General features: G+C 53.3%; 1 protein-coding gene across 1 annotated transcript; it reads left to right on the top strand.

Annotated features, from left to right (window-relative positions):
• The first annotated feature begins 49 nt into the window (after window positions 1-49).
• On the top strand, window positions 50-20,293 carry RASIP1 (Ras interacting protein 1). The gene is made up of 12 exons (XM_030821006.1): window positions 50-366; window positions 602-742; window positions 1,243-1,928; window positions 5,288-5,643; window positions 11,400-12,053; window positions 13,491-13,528; window positions 13,764-13,915; window positions 14,034-14,137; window positions 15,957-16,200; window positions 16,408-16,580; window positions 18,881-19,028; window positions 19,881-20,293. The coding sequence occupies exons 2-12, from the start codon at window positions 606-608 to the stop codon at window positions 20,078-20,080; spliced, it is 2,892 nt and encodes a 963-aa protein (XP_030676866.1). The 5' UTR covers window positions 50-366; window positions 602-605; the 3' UTR covers window positions 20,081-20,293.
• Window positions 20,294-20,447: the final 154 nt, after the last annotated feature.

Genomic DNA, 20,447 nt, shown 5'->3' with positions numbered 1-20,447 from the left:
CATCTGACTCACTCCCCGGGACGGGACTGATTCTAGCCTTTGGTTCCCCGAGAGGAGAGGTCTGGGGACGGGCTCCAGCCTGCGGGAGGAAGGGCGGGAAACCGGGACCCTTGGGTCCTGGAGGGGACCAACTGCCTGCGATGTAATTCCAGAATCAAGGAATGGGGCAGGGCCAACCCTACCCAGATCTCCTCCCCCAGGCCTGGTCTCCTCACAGGACGCCCCCTCCCCGCTCTTCCTGCCGGGTTTCCTCTTGCCTTTTCCTGTCCCCCACCCAGTGCTGGGAGCCGTGGCAGAGGCAAGAGCAGTGGAACTGACCCAGGCCAGTGGAGCCAGGGCCTCCGGGTGTGCCGGACCCGAAGCAGGGTAAGAGCCAGGGACCCAGCAGCCCAAACCCCTCCTCCCTGGGACCCAAGACTCAGTACCCCAGCCATCTTCCATCCCAGGACCCAGGAATCCAGGGTACCATCCCTCTCCTCCCCCTGGACTCGCCAAGTCTGAGCCCCAGTCCCCTCCTCCCTCTGACTCGGAGTCCAAGTTCCCTCCACCCCATCCCCACAAGAGTGCCTTAGGAGTTGGGGCCTTACCCGCCGTCCCTTAGGGCCATGCTATCTGGTGAACGGAAGGAGGGCGGAAGCCCCCGCTTCGGGAAGCTTCATCTCCCCGTGGGCCTGTGGATCAATTCCCCCAGGAAGCAGCTAGCGAAGCTAGGGCGGCGCTGGCCCAGCGCAGCCTCTGTCAAGTGAGTGCCATCTCTGCAAGACTCCTGCCCCTGCACACCTGCCTCCCATCTGTCCCTGTTCACGGCCCAGTCCCTGCAAAGGGCTGGCTCTGGTCCTCGTCCTGAATTGGGCAAGCGAGCTGGTGGGCAGGGGGAGACGGTGGGGTACAGCGATACCAGGGCGCGGTGGGAGTAAGAGCTAGGCCAGGAGGTGGAGTGAGGCCGGATGAGAACGGGGATGGGGACAGAAGGAGCAGGGAGATTGATTCACCTTCCTTTCTCCCCTCCCTGCTCACCTCTTGGAATTTCCTTCGGTGGGACTTGCCTTTATTTATTTATTTTTCTCTCTCTTTGCCTGGCGTCTCTGTCCCCACCCTCACCCCCGCCCCGTCCATCCACCCTGGGTCCCTGTCCTCTCTCTGGGTCTCTGCCCACTTCCCTCCTAATCTGTCCCCCATCCCCGTCTTGGCGTGTCGTTCTGGGTCTCTCTCCCGCGACTCTGTTCCCCGGCGGACTCCCAGGTCTTCTTCGTCGGACACGGGGAGCCGCAGCAGCGAGCCGCTACCTCCGCCACCGCCGCACGTGGAGCTGCGGCGAGTGGGCGCTGTCAAGGCGGCCGGAGGAGCCTCCGGTAGCCGCGCCAAGCGCATCTCCCAGCTCTTCCGGGGCTCGGGGACCGGTACCACGGGGTCCGGCGGCGCGGGAGGCCCTGGGACCCCGGGGGGCGCGCAGCGCTGGGCCAGCGAGAAGAAGCTGCCGGAGCTGGCGGCGGGCGTGGCCCCCGAGCCCCCGCTGGCTACCCGCGCCACGGCGCCCCCGGGGGTCCTCAAGATCTTCGGCGCCGGACTGGCATCGGGCGCCAACTACAAGAGCGTGCTGGCCACGGCGCGCTCCACGGCGCGCGAGCTCGTGGCCGAGGCGCTAGAGCGCTACGGCCTGGCCGGCAGCCCCGGCGGCGGCCCCGGCGAGAGCAGCTGCGTGGACGCCTTCGCTTTGTGCGACGCCCTGGGCCGGCCCGCGGCGGCGGGCGTGGGAAGCGGCGAGTGGCGGGCGGAGCACCTGCGCGTGCTGGGCGACTCCGAGCGCCCGCTGCTGGTGCAGGAGCTGTGGCGGGCGCGGCCCGGCTGGGCGCGGCGCTTCGAGTTGCGCGGCCGCGAGGAGGCGCGGCGCCTGGAGCAGGAGGCCTTCGGGGCCGTGGACAACGAAGGTGAGAGGCGGGCGGGGCTCTGGGGCGGGGACTTGGCGCCAGAGAGGCGGGGTCCGTGGGGCAGGGCTTGTGGGTCTCGCAGGCTGGCTGGGGGCGGGGCCCGCGGGGGGGAACTGGACGGTGCGTGTAGGACTCCAGCAGGTGGAAGGCAGAGCTAGAGCAGGGCCGGGGGCGGCCAGATGGGCGGGCCTGAGAGTTGGGTGGGGCTTGTTGATTGAGCAGGAGTTTTACAGGGGCCGAGCTTGGGGCTTAGGCGGGGCGGGGGCTGGTTGCTGGTGGTGGCTTGGAGTAGCCTGAAGTGGCTCCGAATTGGGGTTAGGGCCTTCTGCAGGCATTTCAGACTGCCTTGGAGGAGGTGGGGTGTGTAGCGGGGTCTGCGGAGTAGTAGATCCTGAGGAGCGTTTGTGGAGTCCAGTGGAATGGGCAGGAGTCCGCAGGGGCCTAAGGGATTCGCCCTGTGTGGTAGGTTAGAAGACACTAGCAATTTGCTGATCTTTGAGTTTCTTTCTCTAACCAATCCCCACTTTCTGGTAGGGTTTCTGCGAGGTCTGTTAGGTGTACATCCTGCAGCTTAATGGCTTAAAATGTACTCTCCTTTGATGTGGTCTCTTGGGGCCAATTAGGAGAAAGAGAAATCAACAGTGCAACTGTTTTGATACTGAATATTGACAAGGGTCTTTTTGAATTAAAGAACTAGTCCTGGCCTGGCGTGGTGGCCCACGCCTGTAATCCCAGCACTTTGAGAGGCTGAGGCGGGCAGATCACCTGAGGTTGGGAGTTCGAGACCAGTCTGGCCAACATGGTGAAAACCTGTCTCTTCTAAAAATACAAAAATTAGCCGAGCGTGGTGGCGCATGCTTGTAATCCCAGCTACTCGGGAGGCCGAGACATGAGAATAATTTGAACCTAGGAGGCAGAGGCTGCAGTGAGCCGAGATCGCGCCACTGCACTCCAGCCTGGGGGACAGAGCGAGACTTCGTCTCAAAAAAACAAAAAAAAAAAACTCCTCCAGAAAAAGAAAAAGGAATTGGAGAGAGCTAGGAGCCGGAAGAGTAAGCAGGGACAACGTTCTTGGGAGCGATGCAGAGCAGATGGGCGGGGCCTGTGGTGGGGCGGGGCTTGTGGAAAAGCGTGGTCTGGCGCAAAAACTGTTGGGTCCCGCGAGGAGTGGTGGCATGTAATGCGCATGGGTCTCTGTAGTAGGAGGCAGCTCTGCCAAGTAGGTTGAGGTGGTTATTGAGCAGGGCCTATGTGGGTGGAGCATAGAAGGGGGCGACACCTGCAGAGTGAGTGAATACAGGTTCCTAGATCAGGCCTGCTGAGGCCAAGATGGGCGGAGCCTCGAGGGGCAGGCCTTGGATAAGAGGGCCTTAGGCTGGGTTGGCTGCCAAGTGGGATCACATGGGAAAGGAAGGGGCTGAAGGAAGATATCAATGTAGAGGCGAAGGAAGGCCTGGAACAGAAGGTAGTGTCAATGGTCAAATAGCTGATGCTGGACCGTGCCTGGCAGGGGTGGGACCTGGCGCATTGAGAGCACGGGTCTGCTCAGGGAGCCTTCTAAACGCTTTTCTGTATCTGAGCCTCCCTTTGGGAGACAGAATGTTATAGCAATTCAACTGATGGGCTTTGAACTGGGGTTTGGATTCCAACCCATTCTGTGCCAGTTAATCTCAGTAAAATCCTAGGTGAGGATTCAATGGGATAATATATTCAATGTATATAAAGGGCCTATCACAGGGCTTGGCACAGAGTAGGTGCTTAATAAAGAATGACGATTATAATCCTTGTCTCCGCCACCCCCTCGACAAAGTATCCATTGAGCACCTGGTGTAGGCCACACATTTTCCTTTTTTTGTTGTTGTTGTCATTATTGTTGTTGTTTGAGATGGAATCTTGCTCTGTTGCCCAGGCTGGAGTGCAGTGGCACGATCATGGCTCATTGTGACCTCCACCTCCCGGTTCAAGCAATTCTCCTGCCTCAGCCTCCCAAATAGCTGGGATTACAGGTGCCCACTACCACGCCTGGCTGATTTTTTGTATTTTGAGTAGAGATGGGGGTTTCGCCATGTTGGACAGGCTGGTCTCGAACTCCTGACCTCAAGTGATCCACCCACCTCAGCCTCCCAAAGTGCTGGGATTACAGGCGTGAGCCACCGCACCCGGCCTGGCCACACAGTTTTCAGGGCACTGGGGAATACAGTGGGGACGTTGACAGATGAGGTTTCCACCCTCCCATATCTCACAAGCCTAGTGGGAAACACATCAGTCCATTCATTCGGCTCATTTCCACTCGGTGCCTACTCTGTGCCAGGTTTCCTGCTGGGTCCAGAAAAAGCCCAGAGTACCCGGTTGTGCACTCACCTGCTTCAACTTGGGCTGTCAGGGAAGGGTGTTTAGGAAGAGGTGGTTTCAATCTCCTGGAGGGCAGGGTCTTCTCTGTTATCCAGTGAGTTGAACAGTCCTAAGCATGTAGTAGGTAATCAATAAATATTTGTTTTGTTTTGTTTTTTGAGACGGAGTCTTGCTCTGTCGCCCAGGCTGGAGTGCAGTGGCACGATCTTGGCTCACAGCAAGCTCCGCCTCCCGGGTTTACGCCATTCTCTTGCCTCAGCCTCCCCAGTAGCTGGAACTACAGGCGCCCGCCACATTTTTTGTATTTTTAGTAGAGACGGGGTTTCACCGTGTTAGCCATGATGGTCTCGATCTCCTGACCTTGTGATCCGCCCGCCTCAGCCTCCCAAAGTGCTGGGATTACACGCGTGAGCCACCATGCCCGGCCTATATACTTGTTAAAAGAACAAATGGGCTGGGCGCTGTGGCTCATGCCTGCAATCCCAGCACTTTGGGAGGCTGAGATGGGCGGATCGCAAGGTCAGGAGTTCGAGACTGACCAGTTCGAGACCAGCCTGGCCAACATGGTGAAAACCCATCTATACTAAAAATACAAAAATTAACCAGGCGTTGTGGTGCGCGCCTGTAATCCCACCTACTTGGGAGGCTGAGGCAGGAGAATTGCTTGAATCTGGGAGGCAGAGGTTGCAGTGAGCTGAGATCGTGCCACTGCACTCCAGCCTGGGCGACAGAGCGTGACTCCGTATTGAAATAAAAAAAAAAAAAGAAGAACAAATGATTCAATGGAGAAGAATGAATGAAATTCCTGAGCTGAAAACTGCAAGATGGGTATTAATCAGGAGAGAAAGGTGTTCCAGGCACAGGGAACAGAATATGCAAAAGCCTAAATCCTAAATGTGGGAAGCAGCCTCACCTCTCTGCAACCAGTTCTTTGTCTCATAATCTGCAACTCTGTATCTATCCCTGTCTTTCCAGGCTCAGCCTCACTGTTCTCCATTTCTCTGCAGGCACGGGCGCCCCTTCGTGGCGGCCACAGAAGAACCGCTCCCGGGCGGCGTCGGGTGGGGCGGCGCTGGCCAGTCCTGGCCCAGGCACGGGATCAGGGGCCCCAGCTGGGTCTGGAGGCAAGGAGCGTTCGGAAAACTTGTCCTTGCGGCGTAGCGTGTCGGAGCTTAGCCTTCAGGGGCGGCGGCGGCGGCAGCAGGAGCGGAGACAGCAGGCACTTAGCATGGCCCCAGGGGCAGCCGACGCCCAAATCGGAACTGCAGACCCCGGGGACTTCGATCAGTTGACTCAGTGCCTCATCCAGGCCCCCAGCAACCGCCCCTACTTCCTGCTGCTCCAGGGCTACCAGGACGCCCAGGTAAGCGGCGCCCCAGCCTCGCACGCCCAGAGCCCTATACCCCACCTGTTGGTGGGTGAGCAACAAAACTACAACTCCCAGAAGGCCGAGGGGCGCGCTAGCCTCAGGTACTCTAGTGGGGCGTGGTCCCTCAAGGTTCCAGAGTAGAGATTCACAGGAGAGTAGAGATTCACAGGAGAGTAGAGATTCACAGGAGAGTAGAGATTCACAGAAGAGTAGAGATTCACAGGTGAGATTCACAGGACAGGGAGAGTAGATGGCTGAGAAAGAGTCCACTGGAGAAGGAAATAGGGAATAGTTCACTTTATTCAAAGTTGGAGGAAAGCACTGTCTTCGTTAAGGAGACTCCATTGTAGAAAGAAGATCCCCGCCAGGCGTGCGGCTCACTCTCATAATCCCAGCACTTTGGGAGGCCAAGGTGGAAGAATTGCTCGAGGCCAGAAGTTCGAGACAAGCCTGGACAACATAGTGAGATCCTTTCTCTACCAAAAATTAGGCCGGGCGCAGTGGCTCACGCCTGTAATCCCAGCACTTTGGGAGGCCAAGGGGGTGGATCACCTGAGGTTGGGAGTTCAAGACCAGCCTGACCAACATGGAGAAACCCCGTCTCTACTAAAAATACAAAATTAGCCAGGTGTGGTGGCGCACGCCTGTAATCCCAGCTACTCAGGAGGCTGAGGCAGGGGAATTGTTTGAACCCGGGGGGCAGAGGTTGCGGTGAGCTGAGATCATTCCATTGCACTCCAGCCAGGGAGACAGAGCAAGACTCCATCTCAAAAAAAAAAAAAAAAGCCGGGCGTGGTGGTGTGCACCTGTGGTCCCAGCTACTCGGGAGGCTGAGGCAGAAGTATCTCTTGAGCTCAGGAGGTCGAGGCTTCAGTGAGCTATGATGGCACCACTGTACCATCACCAGCCTGGGTGACACACAAAGGCCCTGTCTCTAAAATAAATTTTTTTTTAATAAACTTTTTTTTTCTTTTTTGTCGGAGTCTCTCTCTCTGTCGCCCAGGCTGGAGTGCAGTGGCGCGATCTCGGCTCACTGCACGCTCTGCCTCCTGGGTTCACGCCATTCTCCTGCCTCAGCCTCCCGAGTAGCTGGGACTACAGGCGCCCGCCACCACGCCTGGCTAATTTTTTTGTATTTTTAGTAGAGACGAGGTTTCACCGTTTAGCCAGGATGGTCTCGATCTCCTGACCTCGTGATCCGCCCGCCTCGGCCTCCCAAAGTGCTGGGATTACTGGCATAACCCACCGCTCCCAGCCTAAAATTTTTTTTAAATAAAAATTTTTTTAAAAGAAAGATCGCCTTGGAAATATCTATTTCTTGAATCTATTTCTTGAGAAGGAGTAACGGGAGTCCACCTTCTAGGGCAGGGAAGTCGTTTGGTGCCTGGGATCATGTTCTGGATAAGCCTGTGTTTTCTTCGTAGGAGTGCACTGGCTCCCCCGACTCTCCTGTTTTTTTTTTTTTTTTTTTTTTTTTGAGACGGAGTCTCACTCTGTCACCCAGCCGGACTGCAGTGGTGCGATCTTGGCTCACTACAACCTCTGCCTCCCACATTCAAGCAATTCTCCTGCCTCGGCCTCCTGAGTAGCTGGGATTATAGGCGCCTGCCACGATGCCCAGCTAAATTTTGCATTTTTAGTAGAGACAGGGTGTCACCGTGTTGGCCAGGCTGGTCTCTGAACTCCTGACCTCAAGTGATCCACCTGCCTCGGCCTCCCAAAGTGCTGGGATTACAGGTGTGAGCCACCGCGCCTGGCCAGCACTGACCCATTTTTAGAAGGTGATGCTTTACATTGGAACAATTTGACCACTATTGATGGAGGCAGGTGGTATTGATCCTTCTATCTATTTTACATAGCTGGGTACCAATAGAACTTGATTGGTACAAAAGAGAAAGAAAGGATTGGTGGTTGAGGATCAGTGGGAAGTTACTGCATTAATAGAAATGTAACATGTTGTCTGGGCACAGTGGCTCACTCCTGTAATCCCAGCACTTTGGGAAGCCGAAACAGGAGGATCACTTGAGACTAGAAGTTTGGGACCAGCCTGGGCAACAGTGAAATCTCGTCTCTACAAAAAAGGACGAAAAATTACCCAGATGTAGTGGCACCTATCTGTAGTGTCAGTTACTCAGGAGGCTGAGGCAGGAGGATCCCCTGAGCCCAGGGAGGTCTAGGCTGTAGTAAGCCTAGATCACACCACTGCACTCCAGCAGGGAGAGTGAGTAATGTGTTATTGGAAAGATTCATTTATGAGCAGATATCGATTGAATTATCCTTATGGTGTGGCCAACCAATGGTTAACAATGGTACAGCCAAGCTAAACAAGTACAGCTGGGACCAATGGCAAAACCTTGTCTGTATAAAAAATGAAAAACAAAAAGAAGGTGGTGTAGCTTATTCGACAGTTCCATTTTTACGGTCACAGAAAGATCCAGTTGGGTTAGGCAGCTTGACTGTGTATATGGGTGAGAAGGTAAGACTCTCTTCAGGAAAGAGCTTGTATGGAAGAATTCATTCCTCCTTGTGGGGGCAAGGAGATGGGGAGAGCTCACTGTAGTAAGAGGATTGCATATATCATAACAGCCATTCCTCTAGACAAGGCTGGAGAACACGAGGGTCTCTTTTGGGAAGGTGGTCAAATTGGAAGGACATATTCTTCCAGGTGGCAATTCGTCTGTATAAAAAACGAAAAACAGGCCAGGTGCGGTGGCTCATGCCTGTAATCCCAGCACTTTGGGAGGCTGAGGCAGGCAGATCACGAGGTCATGAGATCGAGACCATCCTGGCTAACATGGTGAAACCCCGTCTCTACTAAAAATACAAAAATTAGCTGGGCGAGGTGGCACCTGTAGTCCCAGCTACTCAAGAGGCTAAGGCAGAAGAATGATGTGAAGCCAGGAGGCGGAGCTTGCAGTGAGCGGAGATCGCACCACTGCACTCCAGCCTGGGCGACAGAGCGAGACTCCATCTTAAAAACAACAACAACAACAACAACAACGAAAAACAAAAATTAGCCAGGTGTGGTGGTGTAGGCCTGTAATTCTAGCTACTTGAGAGGCTGAGGTAGGAGGATCACTTGAGCCCAGGAGGTGGAGTCTGCAAGTCTGCAGTGAACCAAGATAATGCCACTGCACTCCAGTATGATGACAGAGTGAGAGACCCTGTCTCAAAAAAAGAAAAAAAGAGAGAAAAAAAGAGGTTTCATTTGAATTGTTCATTCCTTGGAGGCAGGAATACCAGGTGAATCTATTGTAGGAATTCATTTGGGTTTGTCGATTCATGGAGTGGCTGTGATGTGAAAGTTCATTGTAGGTGCCGAGAAAGCATCCCTTCCTGGGTTAGGGAGCAGGAGAGCCCATTGTAGAAAGAGGGCTTTTATTTTGGGTCGTCCCATTCCTTCAGACAGGAATGAAGAACAGGAGATTCTACCTTCAGAAGGTGGTAAGACTGGAAAGGCCCATTTTTCTACAAGGGTAGATGAGCAAATCTTTTGGAGGTAGGAGTCTTTTTGGAAACATCCATTCATGGGGTAGGGGTAATGGTAGAATTTAGTGTAGAAGGGGGATCTATGCATGTCAAGATGCCTGTTGTCTCAGACATGGTTGGTGAATGGAAGGGGGTCAGATTGAGTGGTTCTACATTTATGGATTGGAGATGAGAGTCCATTTTTTAGGACGAGGTCTTCTGGAATGCCTGTCTTCATTTGATAAATGAGATGGAACACTCCATGGTAAGAAAAGGTTGTCCGTGAAGGCATTTATTTATACGTGGAGTGACCAGAAGAGCCCACCATATGGAGATCCTTTTGGAGATGCCCTTTTCGGGGACTGGAATATTGAGAACATCCATTGATGGAAGGGGGATTATCTCTTTGAAATCCTCCGTTAGGGGAGTGGGAGTACTAGGTGAGTCCATTGTAGGAGTATGTCTCTTTGGAAGTGAGATCATCATGGTGTGGGAAATGGGTAAGTCCACTGTAGAAAGGGGGTCTCCTTAGAAGTGCGCACTCAGGGGAAGAAGAAATTGGAGGAAACTTTTGTTCCAAGGGAACCTCTCTCTTTTTTTTTTTTTTTTTTTTTTTGGAGACAGAATTTTGCTCTTGTTGCCCAGGCTGGAGTGCAATGGCACGATCTCGGCTCACTGCAACCTCCACCTCCCAGGTTCAAGCGATTTTCCTGCCTCAGCCTCCCGAGTAGCTGGGATTATAGGCATGAGCCACCTTGCGCGGCTAATTTTGTATTTTTAGTAGAGAGAGGATTTCTCCATGTTGGTCAGGCTGGTCTCAAACTCCCTACCTCAGGTGATCCGCCCACCTTGGTCTCCACTGCACCCGGCCTCTTTTTTTTGAGTCTCACTCTGTTGCCCAGGCTGGAGTGCAGTAGTGTGATCTTGGCTCATTGCAACCTCTGCCTCCTGGGTTCAAGCGATTCTTGTGCCTCAGCCTCCCAAGTAGCTGGGACTACAGTCATGCACTGCCATGCCTGGCTAATTTTTGTATTTTTAGTAGAGACCGGTTTCACCATGTCTGGTCTTGAACTCTTGACCTCAGGTGATTCGCCTGCTTCAGCCTCCCAAAGTGTTGGGATTGCAGGTGTCAGCCACTATGCCCCGTCCAAAGGAATCTCTTTAAAAGTACCCATTCATTGCTTTAGGAATATTGAGAAAAACTATTATTGGAAGGGGAAATAAATCTGGAAGCCTTTATCATGGTGGGGTGGGGGTGAAATAATGGACAGGTGGGACCAGGGATGGGGAAAAGGAGATTTCCTTGGAAAGGTCCATTCTTTGAGGGTGAGGGTAGCTGGACAGTTCATTTTAGAAATTGGGATCTCCTTGGAAGCATCTAATGCTTGAGGGAAAGAAATGGTAGAGCCCACATTAAGAAATGGGTCTCCAGCTGGGCACGGTGGCTCACGCCTGTAATCCCAGCACTTTAGGAGGCCAAGGCAGGCGGATCACAAGGTCAAGAGATCGAGACCATCCTGGCCAACATGGTGACCCTGTCCCTACTAAAAGTACAAAAATTAGCTGGGCGTGGTGGTGCGCGCCTGTAGTCTCAACTACTCGGGAGGCTGAGGCATGAGAATCGCTTGAACCCGGGAGGGGGAGGTTGGAGTGAGCCGAGATCGTGCCACTGCACTCCAGCCTGGCAACAGAGCATGACTCTGTCTCAAAAAAAAAGGGGGGGTCTTCTTGTACATAGCTGGTCTTCGGGATGGGCATTATGGGACCATCCACCATACAAAGTACCTGGGAAGAGTCCACTCAGTGGCGGTGGGGGTGCTTAGAGAGTCCTTTGAGATCCCAGATCTCCTTGGAGTGTTTATTGAAAGTCGGTGGGGGGCCGGGCGCGACAGTTCACGCCTGTAATCCCAGCACTTTGGGAGGCCAAGGTAGGTGGATCACCTGAGATCAGGAGTTTAAGACCAGCCTGGTCAACATGGTGAAAACCTTTCTCTACTAAAAATACAAAAATTAGCCGGGTGTGGTGGTGGGTGCCTGTAATCCCAGCTACTCAACAGACTGAGGCAGGAGAATTGCTTGAACTCAGGAGGCAGAGGTTGCAGTGAGCAGAGATCGTGTCACTGGACTCCAGCCTGGAGGACAGAGCGAGACTCCATCTAAAAAAAAGAAAAAAGAAAAAAAAAGTTGGTGGGAATAGGAGAGTTGTTGTAGAAAACAGAGAAAACAGATCTGAAGATCTGTACTGAACTGATGTCCTTAGTGCATCCTCGTTTCCCCTCCAGGACTTTGTGGTGTATGTGATGACGAGAGAGCAGCACGTGTTTGGTCGAGGTGGGAACTCGTCGGGCCGCTGCGGGTCCCCAGCTCCCTATGTGGACACCTTCCTCAACGCCCCGGACATCCTGCCGCGTCACTGCACAGTGCGCGCGGGCCCTGAGCACCCGGCCATGGTGCGCCCGTCCCGGGGCGCCCCAGTCACGCACAACGGGTGCCTCCTGCTGCGGGAGGCTGAGCTGCACCCGGGCGACCTCCTGGGGCTGGGCGAGCACTTCCTGTTCATGTACAAGGACCCCCGCACTGGGGGCTCGGGGCCTGCGAGGCCGCCGTGGCTGCCCGCGCGCCCCGGGGCCACGCCGCCGGGCCCTGGCTGGGCCTTCTCCTGTCGCCTGTGCGGCCGCGGCCTGCAGGAGCGCGGCGAGGCACTGGCCGCCTACCTGGACGGCCGTGAGCCAGTCCTGCGCTTCCGGCCGCGCGAGGAGGAGGCACTGCTGGGCGAGATCGTGCGCGCCGCAGCCGCCGGCGCGGGAGACCTGCCGCCCCTCGGGCCCGCCACGCTGCTGGCGCTGTGCGTGCAGCATTCCGCCCGTGAGCTGGAGCTGGGCCACCTGCCGAGACTGCTGGGCCGCCTGGCCCGGCTCATCAAGGAGGCCGTCTGGGTGAGCGCCCCCCAATCGCCGTCCAACCCCACCAGCGCCCCAAGTCCCTTCTCCAGCCTCCCCGCCCCACCTTCAACCCTTTTCATAGCTGAGCTGGATGAAACTACTGTTCCCATGACGCCTCGGGAAGGATTTGAGGTTTTGGGGTTTTTTGTTTTGTTTTTTGTTTTTTTTTTTCTGCCTCCGGGGTTCAAATGATTCTTTTGCCTCAGCCTCCCGAGTAGCTGGGATTGCAGGCGCCTGCCAGCACGCCCAGCTAATTTTTTGTATTTTTAGTAAGATGGGGTTTCACCATATTGGCCAGGCTTGTCTGGAACTCCTGACCTCGTGGTTCACCCGCCTCGGCCTCCCAAAGCGCTGGGATTACAGGTGTGAGCCACCACACCCGGCGTTTTGGGGTTATTAAGCAAGCCCCGCCCCCCCCATAGAATGCTGGGAGATGTAGACCACTGCACTTAAAGGGAAGCCCAAACTCACCTTAGGAGAGCTCACCTAAGCACGAACTCACCTTAGGAAGAAACCATTATGGGAGATAGTGGGGGAGAGATCCCACTGGATGTGAAGTTGAGAGAGATCAGTGTGAGAATTCACCGCAGCCCATTGGGCTTGGAGCTTGGATAGCAGTGAGCGAGTTCATTCTTGGAGGCGAGGAAGCACAAAGCCACTGGACCTACAGATGGAAGTTCCAGAAAGAAACCAATCAGAATCGGGGAAACGTTCCATCCTATTGAGCTAGGGCCTAACCAGAGAGGTTTAAGGAGTTTCTTGGGGGAAAAAATTGGAGAAGAGGACCTGAAGGAGCTAGACCACGCATAACCATAGGGTGTGTGTGTTTTAAAAAGTTAAGGAGAGACCATTCTAAAGCTTGTGGGATTTGAATTTGTCTCAAGAGCCAGGCGTGGTGGCTCATGCCTGTAATCCCAGCAGTTTGGGAGGCCAAGACGGGCAGATCACCTGAAGTCGGGAGATCAAGACCATCTGGCTAACATGGTGAAACCCCGTCTCTACTAAAAATACAAAAAATTAGCCGGGCGTGGTGGCACATGCCTGCAATCCCAGCTACTTGGGAGGCTGAGGCAGGAGAATCGCTTGAACCTGGGAGGCAGAGGTTGCAGTGAGCCAAAATTGAGCCATTGCACCCCAGCCTGGGCAACAACAGGGAAACTCCATCTCAAAAAAAAAAAAGAATCTGTATGAAGAGTGAAGGCCGGTTGCAGTGGCTCATGCCTGTAATCCTAGTTCTTTGGGAGGCCAAGGTGGGAGGATCATTTGAGCTCAGGAGTTGGAGACCACCCGGGGCAACATAGTGAGACCCCATCTCTAAGAAAAGTAGGACCAGTCTCTATGAGAATTGTGCTTCTAGAAAAACCAGAGTATTAACTCTTAAGCCCCTCAGTGGATCCCCCTCACCTTGATTCTGATCTTACTGTTCCACAGGAAAAGATTAAGGAAATTGGAGACCGTCAGCCAGAAAAGTAAGAGAAATTCTGAGCAGAGCGGTCTGGAGGGATGCAGGGGTTGGGTTTTGCATCTAGTTCTGTGTTCACCCCATGCATGTCTCAGTGCAAGTTTCTGCTTCTCCTTGCACTCAACTTTTCCAGCTGCACAATGGGGGTTGGTCTTGCTGTCCCACTTAAGACTTAGATCTTGGGGTTTGTAAACTATGAAGAGGGTTGGGCAGGGATCACAAATTCCTTCCTCTTTTTCAAGCCACCCTGAGGGGGTCCCCGAGGTGCCCCTAACTCCTGAAGCTGTGTCTGTGGAGCTGCGGCCACTCATGCTGTGGATGGCCAACACCACGGAGCTGCTTAGCTTTGTGCAGGAGAAGGTGCTGGAAATGGAGAAGGAGGCTGACCAAGAGGGTGAGCTCTGAACCAGGCTCAGGCTTGTCCAAGTCTCCCATCATGCCCTGCACCTGGGGACCTGGGCTCCTGGCTGCCAACTTCTGGTTCTCCCTCTTAACCCCAAGCCTGTCCTCAGACCCACAGCTCTGCAATGACTTGGAATTATGTGATGAGGCCATGGCCCTCCTGGATGAGGTCATCATGTGTACCTTCCAGCAGTCTGTCTACTACCTCACCAAGGTTGGCCCTTGCCTCTTGCTTCCTGTTTGACATAGCGTCACTTCCTGTTTCACGTAATATCACTTCCTGTTTGTGGTAACATCACTTCTTGTTTGAACTACACTGTGTGGCTCTGATGTCACTATTTGACTCAAGATTTTCTGCTTCTCTGACATGACATCCCATCTCACCCAAGGACTTTGCTGTTCTGACACCACTTATTTGAGCTTACATCACTTCCTGCCTTCCAGCTTCTTTTCCTTTGTAATCATCACCTGGGCAAACGCGGTGGCTCACGTCTGTAATTCCGGCACTTTGGGAGGTTGAGGTGGGTGGATCACCTGAGGTCAGGAGTTTGAGATCAGCCTGGCCAACATGGTGAAACCCCATCTCTACTAAAAATACAAAATTAGCCAGGCATGGTGGCCTGCGCCTATAATCTCAGCTATTGGAGAGGCTGAGGCACAAGAATCACTTGAACCTGGGAGGTGAATGTTGCAGTGAGCCAAGATTACTTCATGACACTGCACTCCAGCCCGGGAGATGGAGCGAGACTCTGTCTCAAAAAATTAAAATAAAGCCAGATGCACTGGCTCATGCCTGTAATCCCAGCACTTTGGGAGGCCAAGGTGGGCAGATTGCGAGGTCAGGAGTTTGAGACCAGACTGACCAACATGGTGAAACCCCGTCTCTACTAAAAATACAAAAATTAGCTGGGTATGGTAGCGCGTGCGTGTAATCCCACCTACTCAGGAGGCTGAGGGAGAAGAATCGCTTGAACCCAGGAGGCGGAGGTTGCAGTGAGCTGAAATCACACCACTGCACTCCAGGGTGACAGAGACAGACTCCATCTCAAAAAAGTAAAATAAAATAAAACAAAATTTAAAAAAAAAGTAATCATCACCACTTTTGACAGGCTGACCTCACTACCTGGTAACATCACCATTACCACCTTCTGAATCTCCCACTTTCTAAGTCTACTCTTCAGTCACTGTTAAGTTTCATATATAATAGACAGATAAATGATTGATAGATAGCTAGAGATCAAATAGTGCCAGGAACTGTGATTTAAACTGAAGATCCTCTTTCATCAGGCCCCACGTCCTTCGCTTGCTGACCTCACTTCCTACAGCTCTGAATTCACTTCCCTTTCAGAACGACAGATCTTTTTCTCTGAGTGCCCTTCCTGGAAGGGCCTGCTTTCTGCCCCAGTTTCCCCACCACTACCCTTGACCTTAACACCGCTTCTTGGCATTCTCAGGGTTTCTGGCTTATGGTGGGCCTGATGCCCTATGTGCAAGAATGAGAGAGGATCTTTTGGGACAGATAACTATCAGTCTCTAAGTTCCTCTAGCAGGCTGGATTGTGAAGCCTTTTCCTCCTTCACTTCCTGTACATTCCTGCCAAGTGTGCGTTTATTTCTTCTGTTTCTGACCTCATTTCCTGTCCTTGGCCTGATCTCATTTTCCACTGGCAAACTGCCATCCCACTCCCACTTCCTGACTCTCCATTCTTTTTCTTTCCTTCGGGAATTCGGGATGAATAATCCTTGACTGAAAGGGAACTCTTTGTCCAGTATCCTTTGTCCTCCTTGAGCTCTCTGCTGAGAACTACAAGTCCCACAATGCACAAGAGGTGATCTTAAAATACTCAAGAAACTTATACACCCTTCTACCAAGTAGGGATTTGCTCATGCAGGCCCTTTGGGTGTTGACTGTAGAATGGACTACAACTCCCAGAAGACTTTGGTGGAGCTCCCCACTATCTTCATGCTCTATTACCCTGAAGCTTCCTGGGAGTTGTAGTCCAATCACTTGTTTCCACTTCTCTATTTCCTCAGACTCTGTATTCAACGCTGCCTGCTCTCCTGGATAGTAACCCTTTCACAGCCGGTGCAGAGCTGCCGGGGCCTGGTGCGGAGCTGGGGGCCATGCCTCCAGGATTGAGACCTACCCTGGGCGTGTTCCAGGCAGCCTTGGAGCTGACCAGCCAGTGCGAGCTACACCCTGACCTCGTGTCTCAGACTTTTGGCTACTTGTTCTTCTTCTCCAACGCATCCCTTCTCAACTCGCTGATGGAACGAGGTGAAGGTTGGCTGGGAGCTGTCAGGGAGGTAAAGACAGGAGCCACTGAGACTCAGGTCAAATTAGACACACCACGGGCTCAAGCCTCACCTTTGGGTACCCTGGAGAACAAGCTCCAGATCCCAGGCTGAAGGATACGAACAGTCTGGGAGGCAGGAGGACAGAGTCCAGCCAACCAACTGCCTCTCATACCTTTAATGCCCACAGGTCAAGGCCGGCCTTTCTATCAATGGTCCCGAGCTGTTCAAATCCGAACCAACCTGGACCTTGTCTTGGACTGGCTACAGGGAGCTGGGCTGGGCGACATTGCCACTGAGTTCTTCCGGAAACTCTCCATGGCTGTGAACCTGCTCTGTGTGCCCCGCACTTCCCTGCTCAAGGTGACTGCTGGTCAGCTGTACCTGACCCCTGACCTCTGACTCCTCAACCCCCCTCAGCCACCTTCTATATTCAGCTCACCGTTGGAGCTCCCCTTGAACCCTATGCCATCCCCAGCCCCAGCTCAGACACTGTAGGTAACACATTGGCAGGTAGAAGGAAGCCAGCACCAACAATGACTAAACTCAGCTGTGTCTGAATCCTGGTGGAACTTATTAAAAATAGTTTCCAGGCCAGGCGCAGTGGCTCACGCCTATAATCCCAACACTTTGGGAGGCCTAAGTAGGTGGATCACTTGAGGCCAGGAGTTTGAGACCAGCCTGGCCAACATGGCGAAACCCTGTCTCTACTAAAAATACAAAAATTAGCCAGGCTTGGTGGCGCACGCCTGTAATCCTGTTTACTCTGGAGGCTGAGGGAGGAGAATCGCTGGAACCTGGGAGGCAGAAGCTGCAGTGAGCCAAGATTGCACCATTGCACTCCAGCCGGGGCGACAGAGCGAGACCCCGTCTCCAGAAAAAAAAAAAAAGTTTCCAGGGTCCCTCACTCAGACATGCTGAGTCAGAAAGTGTGGTATGAGACCAAGGAACATGATGATTAAAACATTCATTGAACATGAACTACCTGCCAGGCACACTGTTTAGCACTTCTAGTTTAATGCTGACAAAGCCCCATCGAAGTAGGTGACTGACTATTTTTCGGATGAGGAAACAGAATCAGGTAGGACAGTTCGCTTGATTTCACTTATTTTTCCTTTTTTTTTTTTTTTTTGAGACGGAGTCTCACTCTGTCACCCAGGCTGGAGTGCAATGGCATGATCTCGGCTCATTCCAACCTCCGCCTCCTGGGTTCAAGCGATTCTCCTGCCACAGCCTCCTGAGTAGCTGGGATAACAGGCACGTGCTACCATGCCCAGCTAACTTTTGTAATTTTAGTAGAGACAGGGTGTCACCTTGTTGGGCAGACTGGTCTTGAACTCCTGACCTCAGGGGATTCGCCTGCCTTGGCCTCCCAAAGTGCTGGGATTACAGGCGTGAGCCACCGTGCCTGGCCAATTTCAATTATTTTTATTTTCCTTTCTTTTTAAATATCTTACAAAAACGGTCCCCCATAGACATTTATTTATTTATATCAAATGTTTATAATGGGCTGGGCATAGTGGCTTATGCCTGTAATGCCAGGAATTTGGGAGGCCAAGGTGGGAGGACTGCTTGAGCCCAGGAGTTTGACACCAGTTGGCAACATACGGGAGACACCATCTATACCAAAAATTTTAAAAATTAGCCAGGTGTGGTGGCACACGTCTGTGGTCCCAGCCACTCCAGAAGCAGAGGTGGAAGGACTGCTTGAGCCCAGGAGGTTGAGGCTGCAGTGAGCCACAGTCATGCCACTGCACTCCAGCATGGGTGACAAAGCAAGACCCTGTCTCAAAACAATAAGAAAGTTTACCATGCATTTAATAAACCCCAGGCAGCGTTCCAAGTACTTTACAATTCTGCCATATTGCATCCTCATACCAACTCTATTAGATAGTTCCTGTTCTCCAAATTTAGGGATGAGGAGACTAGGGGATGGTGACCTGCTGGAAGGTAATAACTGACCCACCTGGGATTTTTGAACTCAGGCAGTCTAGGTGGAGTCTGTGATGCTAAGCACATTGATGGTTCTGACGTCAGCTACAGCAGGTGTAGACATTGTAAAACAGATATAGAGTGGCCACCATAGAATAATGAATCCCAACTGGGCGCAGTGGCTCATGCCTGTAATCCTAGCACTTTGAGAAGTTTGAGACCAGCCTGGGCAGCACAGTGAGATCCCGTCTCTACAAAAAATTAACCAGGTGTGGTGGTGTATGCCTGTAGTCTCAGCTACTCTGGAGGCTGGGGCCAAGGATCACTCGAGCCCAGGAGTTTGAAGCTGCAGCAAGCCATGATCGCGCCACTGCACTCCAGCCTGGGCAACAGAATGAGGCCCTGTCTCTTTAAGGACAAAAAAAAAAAAAATCCCCAAGTACCATCACCAGATTCAATAATATAAACGAATGGCCAATCTTATTTATTTCCACCCCACTCATTTCCTGTCTCCTCAGTTATCCTGAGGCAAATCACATTTTTAAAAATTGCTGGGAGCACACCCTTCCCCACCATCACTTTAGTGATAAACAGACTTCACAGTGCCCGGAAGACACTGCAGAGATGCCATTATCTTCCCGCCACACCCACACCCCTTATGGAAGCCCTTCCATTTCATTTCTCGACTGCCCCATAATGACCATCAACCTCTCACCTGGTCTTCCCACCAGGCTTCATGGAGCAGCCTAAGAACCGACCACCCCACCTTGACCCCCGCCCAGCTGCACCATCTGCTCAGCCACTACCAGCTGGGCCCTGGCCGTGGGCCGCCAGCCGCATGGGACCCTCCCCCTGCAGAGCGGGAGGCTGTGGACACAGGTGAGGAGCAATGGGATACAGCATTGGGGCTGTCAGCTTTCTTCTTCATTTTTTTTTTTGAGACGGAGTCTCGCCCTGTCACTCAGGCTGGAGTGCAATGGCGCGATCTCGGCTCACTGCAACCTCTGCCTTCCGGGTTCAAGCGATTCTCCTGCCTCAGCCTCCCGAGTAGCTAGGATTACAGGTGCGCGCCACCATGCCTGGCTAATTTTTTGTATCTTTAGTAGAGACGGGGGTTTCACCGTGTTGGCCAGGCTGGTCTCGAACTCCTGACCTCGTGATCCGCCCGCCTCGGCCTCCCAAAGTGCTGGGATTACAGGCGTGAACCACCGCACCTTTCTTCTTTTCTCAGGATCTTGGAATCCAGATCCCCAGTTTCCTTCTAACCCCAGATTCCCCTCCACCAGGACATAAGTGCAGGACCCAGCCCCTTACCCCGTCAAGATACAGGAGTTCAAGCCCCCAGCTCCCTTTATTCTCTGGGGTTCGCATCCCTAGTCCATTCCCTCCACCAGCCACCCACCCACCACCCCTAAGAGTCCAGGTCTCGGGACTTTCACTCCCCTGAACTTGACTCCTCCACCTTTAGGAATCTGTAAGGCAAGTTCCCAGCTCTTTCTCAGGGATTTGGGAAGCCGTTTCCCAGGCAACGGTGGCCTTCCATCGTATGAACTACAACTTCCATCATGCCCAGGGGCTCCTAGAGTAGAGTGTGAACGGACCCCGCCCCATGAGTTGCTGGGGTTTGTAGTTTTTTTCTTCCTTTGGGTGTGACGCAGCCTCGGCTCTCCCCGATGCAAACTACCTCACTCCCACTTTCAGACTCTAACCGCGCCTTCTTTGGCCTCACAGGGGACATCTTCGAAAGCTTCTCCTCGCACCCGCCCCTCATCCTCCCCCTGGGGAGCTCGCGCCTGCGCCTCACTGGTCCAGTGACGGACGACGCCTTGCACCGTGAACTCCGTAGGCTCCGCCGCCTCCTCTGGGATCTGGAGCAGCAGGAGCTGCCAGCCAATTATCGCCATGGGCCTCCCGTGGCCACGTCTCCTTGAGAACCAATATCAAACGAGCGCGCGAACCTTGAAATGTCACGGGCTTCTACTGACAGGAGCCCGCCTGAGCGCAGAGCTTTCTGGGAGTTGTAGTTCTTATCCCGCGTGGAATGTTGGGAGATTGAGTTTTCGGGAAGTAGCGGATGGGACGGTGGGAGCATGGGCTTAGGATGTGAATGCCAGGGAGCAATAAAGGTATCTGTGGTATCGGCAGCGCCTCGATTGTTGTTAAGACTCAGGGGGCGCTAATGATGATTTTCTGCAGAACAAGGTTGCAGGGCCCTTGTCTGGGCCCCTGCCGAGTCTGAGGAGGTATTTATAGCCACGGCCTTGGCTCGCCCTTTTGCATGTAATCCAACCCAAGAGC

The sequence above is a fragment of the Nomascus leucogenys genome, chromosome 10 (genome assembly GCF_006542625.1).
Source record: "Nomascus leucogenys isolate Asia chromosome 10, Asia_NLE_v1, whole genome shotgun sequence".
NCBI classification, from domain to species: Eukaryota; Metazoa; Chordata; class Mammalia; order Primates; family Hylobatidae; genus Nomascus; species Nomascus leucogenys.
The sequence above is the reverse complement of the archived record's forward strand: the minus strand, read 5'-3'. Positions and strand labels throughout refer to the sequence as shown.